General features: G+C 34.9%; 1 protein-coding gene across 1 annotated transcript; it reads right to left on the bottom strand.

The window, feature by feature from the left end:
- Nucleotides 1–2,738: 2,738 nt before the first annotated feature.
- LOC148791471 (caffeic acid 3-O-methyltransferase-like) lies at nucleotides 2,739–4,592 on the bottom strand. Its single transcript, XM_088887248.1, has 4 exons — nucleotides 4,088–4,592; nucleotides 3,633–3,943; nucleotides 3,451–3,515; nucleotides 2,739–3,138 (listed from the first exon to the last, which is right to left on the bottom strand). Exons 1-4 carry the CDS (start codon nucleotides 4,510–4,512, stop codon nucleotides 2,842–2,844), a joined length of 1,098 nt encoding a protein of 365 aa, XP_088743374.1. The 5' UTR covers nucleotides 4,513–4,592; the 3' UTR covers nucleotides 2,739–2,841.
- Between the last annotated feature and the right edge of the window lie 1,580 nt (nucleotides 4,593–6,172).

The following is a 6,172-nucleotide window of genomic DNA, read 5'->3' as shown; positions in this document are numbered from 1 at the left end:
TTCCACAGTATTCAAAGTCTAAAACCATGCTAGAAGCTCCCAAAGTTCCTAGAGCAGCATCAACAGCAAATGGGTATATATGTGGCCAACCGTTAATTCATAATAGTCCTGAGGGCTTCGACAACATGACAATTATAACTCAATTAGGAAAAAGAGAAAGCTATTTTGACATTTACACAAGAAGGCTAAAGTATGGATGAGAATTTGGAAAAAAATCTTCATAAAACAACTTCCCTTCTGAGTAAAAGTTATAGAACAAATATGATTGTTCTTTGTGTTGAATCTTTCTAAGAAGTTTGTTCTTGAAGTTTCTCTCCTGCAAATCCATTTTGGTTGTAAAGATTCTACAGATGCACCTTCATCACCATCTTGCAATTTGCAAATGATTACTTAATTTTTGCAAAAAGTATTATTCCATCTTGCCTTGAAATTATAGATATTCTGTAAAAATTTGTTGGCGCCTCTGTACAATGTCCATTTTTTTCTAAATCTACGCTCAAATCAGAGTATTTAGATTTGCCTAATTCATATGAAATAAAATATCTATTGAATATAAATTCACACTCTTTTTAAGAATTTAAACCTCCACCAATGGAGATGTTTTAATTTGCAATTCTCTTAGAGATGATTTGCAGTTTTATTTCAGTCAAAAGGCATTATGGCTATTGAAGTGGAGTGGTAATAATTAAGGCATTCGTTGATATCCTCCTTGAGAAATGAGAAGTTTGCTATACCTTAGATTCTTGAAAGATCATCTTTTTCTTTTTTCCAAATTAAAAGAATGGGACCGGCTAGGTCTTTTAATTTTTGTCACACTCTAAGGGGGGGACGTTCTTTTTTTGGATTTTGAGAGTGGGAAAGTTGGTCAATGCGAATCCCCTTGATCAATAATCCCATGTTCTTTTGTCAGCTTTATGTGGGGACCCGGGAAAGTATATTTTCTTAGGTATTACTTACACAGAAAAGTGATACCCATCTCTTAGATGGGTAAATATCTTTCCCACACAAGGGGAAAGTTACCAACACTTGAATGGGACAAAAAATCTCCCTTTTAATAATTAATTTCTATGGCTAAAATGGTCATTCCCTTATTTTCCTGGGAAATAATAGAAAATAGGTAAAAGCACATACCCGAGTAAGTGTTTTCCAAGAATAACTTACCTAGGTAATTGCATTTACCTGGGTAAGTAACTTACCAAAAAGTGAATGGGGCCTAAGAAGGAAACTGTGTTGCAAACTGCTCCACTAATAAAGGTATTGATCAACGGAACTTTTTTACCTATACCTCGATGCATCCAATTCCAAAAGACAATGCAAAGCTTCTTAGAGAAGACTACCAACAACTTCTCATTCTTTGAATGGGGTAGTGCTTTTGTTTCTCTTAACCTTATGTATTAACTAGTCGGGACTCATACACTACATGGGTTTTATTTATAAGAAAAATTGATGATGGAATTCTATGACATTTCTAATTAAGTAGTACCCATCTATGTTCAATTCAGGTATTATTTATTGGGTTATGTCTAGTTTATCCAATCACAATATAAATTACGCTTTTGTGAGAATGGTCAATTTCCTATTCTCTAGATAAGTTTGTTTTCTTTTTTTTGAAAAAAATTATTAGTTTTATTGGTTTAATTTATTATTATTTTTGTATTATTTTTAGGTAAAATAATATTGGAAACTTCAAAAGAAAACACCAAATCTATCAGACTGTCAATACAGGGTCAGAGTTTGTATGCCCAAAGTACTGTTGGGGTAGGTGCCAACTTGGAATTGATGCCTATTCACGGGCGGGCATTGGTGCATAGAGTGTGAGTTGTTGCCATTTTAAATATTCATACCTCTACAGTGAAAATCAAAAATCTACATTAAGCCTGTCCATACTTTTCCGAAAAAAAAATAAAAATAAAAACTAAAAAATAAAAAACTATTGTGATGCCAGTGACTCCAAATGGTCCACTTGCACAAGCTTAATGATAATTAATTTGTCCGTTTCTCTCAAATATTGTTTGTTTGGTCTATTTTCAAAGAAAAGACCAAGGATAGGTGATAGGTCTTCCCAAAAAGATAAGCTTTTTATTTCATCCGGAGATAGGAAGATAAGCTTATCCACGTGGTTATCATGAGAGAAGCACATTTTCAGGTGATGTTTTCAATTGATTTCCATCACTGGTGTGTTGGTGTTTCATCGTGGGTAAGAGTGTCAATTGGACTGGATTTGGTCCAATCTGATTCAGTCCAATGTGAGTCCATTATAAATAAATCAGGTCCAATCCAATCTAATGAATATTTTTGATCATTTTGGATTGGTCCAATTAATGTTTGGGCCGTTTAATAACCTGTTCAAATTTGTTTTAATTATCTAAATTTGGTCCATTTTCACTTATATTCTTATCTTTTATCAATGGATCAGATATTGGCTCAATCCAACCCAATCTAATATAAATTCATTATGGATGGACCATGTCCAACCCAATCCAATAAATACTTTGGACTGGTCTAATTCATATATCTTATTGGTCTGTCCAATCCACACAAATTGAATTTGGTTTGAATGGGTCCGATCCAAAACTGGTCCATTGACACCCCTAATCATGGGGACTCGGGAGGTAGCAGGAAATATGAACATTGTGATCATAGACATGCTTTAGGAACAAGAGAATATATGTCCAGTGTTTTTGGAATTTAGGAAAGATTATACCAGATTGAAGCATGTGTTTTTGGAAAATAAAATATGCACACCATAAAGATCAAACTGCATTTCATTCTTATTCGGATGCATAATTTAAAAAAGTCACAAACAAGTTCAAAAGTAAAAAAGAAAAAAAAAGGAACTAATTATTTGTGGAACTCCATAACCCAAGTATGGTAAGCATTGCAAACAATTTCACAACCAGCAAAGCCCGAGTCTATTGCCAAGGCCTCAAACTCCTTTTGTGTCCTCTCTTTTCCTCCAGGGCAATGAGTTAGCATGACTAAATCATGTGTGAAGGCAATATTAGAGCGGTAACTAGCTTCTGGAGCCATTGGAAGAATTGATTCAACAATGATCACTTTTCCTGACTTTGGTAGGGCTTTCCAACAGTTTCTCAAAATCTTTAAGCAATCTTCATCATTCCAGTCATGAAGTATCCACTACAAAAATCACGAAAATTAAAATATATATATATAGATATATATATATTTGGAGACATTAAATCACAAAAGAATATATCGAAAATGTACCCTATAATATTGTGGATTTTAATTTCCTAAATACTCTCTGTCTATGTTTTATCACTTCCTTGATTTAAGGACTAATAGACATTATGACTTTCTTGATTTGTAAACTTTATTTGCTTTAAATGACTTGATACTACAAAGAGATTCATGGTGAATGTAATTCTCTTCTAGATATCGTGGGACATATCCAGTCTACCCCTCTCAAGACCTAAAAGAAGAACTAACCTTCATAAAAATGGCTTCTCCTTTGGGGACATATTCAAACATATCTCCTCCAACATGTTTCACACCTGTCCCATGGTTACAAATACGTTCTGAGTTTCTGTTAGCTGTTAGAAATTAAAGGAAGTAGAAAAGCTGGGTTTCTCTTCTAATAATTATCAAGCCAAGCCAAATAAAATTCTTACCTGGGTAGGATGGTGCTGCTTCTATCACATGAAGCAAATCAAAATTGATACCTTTGATTTGAGGATACCTAGATGTAATCATTTTTAGTGTGGTTCCATTCCCACCTCCCACGTCAACCACCTCTTTAAGACCTTCAAATCCCTTGTATGTGTCAAGAATCTTCTTCAAGACTATTGTGGTGTGACCTGACATTCCCTTATTAAAGAATTCGTTATACCTTGAATCTTTTTCGCAGTACTGAAATAAGGTCATTCCATGTTCCTTATGGAAAGGAATTCCACCTTCCAATATAGCATCTCTCGGCTGGTACCTGCAAGCAGCGATAAAGTTCAGATAGAATCTAGTGTTTTTTTTTTCTCCTGGAAATACAGAATGAATGCCACATAAGGGGTGATGTTGGTGGTGGAATTATTGTGCCCAAATCAGAGATCATAGCTCGGCAAGAAGATCATACCAGCTATCCATGAGCAACTTGTCCTGATGCAGTAGAAGCAGGGGTCGAAGAGACACTTCGTCCCGGCTGTTGGTGAAAAATTTGCAGACAGGAGCCAAGCCATAACGCCTTTCAACTTGGTCATTGTCCCGTTTGACGAGAGAGCATTTAAGAACAGAGTAGCTCGTCAGTAGAGACAAGACACGGTCGAGCATAGTTGCTGCATCTGGGTTTTCAGTGTGAAGGTGCAAGGCAATCTCTGAAGCCGAAAGGTACGCATCAGGGCCAGCTCTAGATATGATCTCAAACACATCTAGTTCTGTAGTGACTTTCAAGGCTATAGGAAGTACTGAAGCACTTGCCAATTGCATGGCCGCCAATATACAGTTTTCTTCTTCTTTCTCTTCACTTGGGGTTTCAAAGTGATTACTGATGATTAAAGCCATACTCACTGTAGAGCAGAATTAGAAAGAAAGCTACACAGTTAGAATAAAGATAATCCCTCTCTCACGGCCTACAATCTCACTGTTTATGAAATATATAGAGGCTCGTCCATGATGCTAATGACATGTGATATGAATGCTTGATGTGATTTGTAGTTTGATGGCCAGGTACCTATACTTTTGTTTCTTTTTTTTTTCTTTCTTAGCAACGAAAGTATCTTCTTTTTTTTCTTTGGTTAACAAAATTTCACTCCACAAGTAAGAAAACAACAAAGCAAATACATGTGATGTGAATGCGTGATGTGATTTGTCGTTTGATGGCAACCACTACCAGCCATTAGGTAGGCTTCTACCTATATTTTTGTTTTTTTTTATTCTTTGTTAGCAACGAAAATATTTCTTTTTTTTTGATTAACAGAATTTCACTCCACGAGTAAGAAAACAATAGAACAAAGAGGAGAAACACCAAAAAAAATAAATTACATACTACTATTACTAACTACTTTGGCTCAATTTGAAAAGAGTACAAATACAATTACGTAGTGTATATATTTATAAAATACCAGATTTTGTACTCTACATTTATATTTGTATTTGTACTCTTTTCAAACTGAGCTTTAGGCTGCTTTTAGTTGTAATACAAAATTGTTTGCACCAGTATAATAATGCATGAGAGTACAAATGAAAATAATGCATATTTTGATTTAATTTTGTTTTGCGCTTTATTTTATTCTGCTATAACTTTGCATCAATACAAATTTATTTGCTTTGCAACCAAACACCTCCTTAGGAACAGAAACAAAATTAATCAACTAAAATAGTTTAAGAATAGGACAAAAGGCATGCGTCCAACCACTCATTTGAAGTGACCAAACCCCACTAGGCAAGGAGATGAGAAAGCCTATTCAAGTTTAGTTTAACAAAGAACAAAGAAACTGAAAGAACTTGGGCAAGGTTTAGATAGTCAAGTAACAAAAATACTATATTTGACGCTGCCCTTCCTGCTGTCAACACAAATTTCGTGTTTAAATTTGGAGCACAAAAATTAATGTGCACAAATTCAAAGGAATTTTTTTTTTTTTTTTTTGCAAAAATTTAAATGGGATACAAACTCTCTTTTTCTTGGCAAAGAAAAATCCTCTGATTCTCTTGTCTTGGACGAAAGCCGAAATTGCGACTAGAACTTGCAATTATGAGAAACAAGGAACACCCAACCTTGTGTCAATGAAAATTTACTCATGCTAAATCAATGATTAGAACGTGAACAGCTGAAAGCAATGTTCTTGCTTGTAGAATTGACGGAATCCCTTTGAATCATGGGAATTTCACGGGTTAATGTGGCACGAAGATGAAGCAATTTCGATGCTTCAGCAATTCAAGAGTTGGGGCCTTTCTTCTTTCTTTCTTGATCTTAGTGTAGTGCATTTCCTCTCCTTTTCCAAAAACAAGGGAAGCGATCGAAGACAAACGAAAGCAATGGTTGAAAGGGGGAAGCCGAATAGGAGCTTCCTCTTGTTTTCTCCTTTATTTATAGAGGCTAACCAATAGACAATGAGCTGGTTTGAAATATTTGAATTGATTTGAATGGTTTAAATTCAATTCATCACCATTTAATGTTGATTGAAATGGGGGCATTAAATTGACATATCGGTGATCATTTTGT

This window comes from Nelumbo nucifera, chromosome 5, assembly GCF_055504915.1.
Source record: "Nelumbo nucifera cultivar China Antique chromosome 5, China Antique-T2T, whole genome shotgun sequence".
NCBI classification, from domain to species: Eukaryota; Viridiplantae; Streptophyta; class Magnoliopsida; order Proteales; family Nelumbonaceae; genus Nelumbo; species Nelumbo nucifera.
The sequence above is the reverse complement of the archived record's forward strand: the minus strand, read 5'-3'. Positions and strand labels throughout refer to the sequence as shown.

Bases quoted from the DNA above. Each gene is read 5' to 3' on its own strand.
- LOC148791471 (XM_088887248.1), bottom strand. From the start codon at position 4,512: ATGGCTTTAATCATCAGTAATCACTTTGAAACCCCAAGTGAAGAGAAA. The intron at 3,944-4,087 runs GTATGATCTTCT...CGCTGCTTGCAG, and splicing joins AAGTTGCTCATGGATAGCTG to GTACCAGCCGAGAGATGCTA. The intron at 3,516-3,632 runs GTAAGAATTTTA...ACCATGGGACAG, and splicing joins AGCAGCACCATCCTACCCAG to GTGTGAAACATGTTGGAGGA.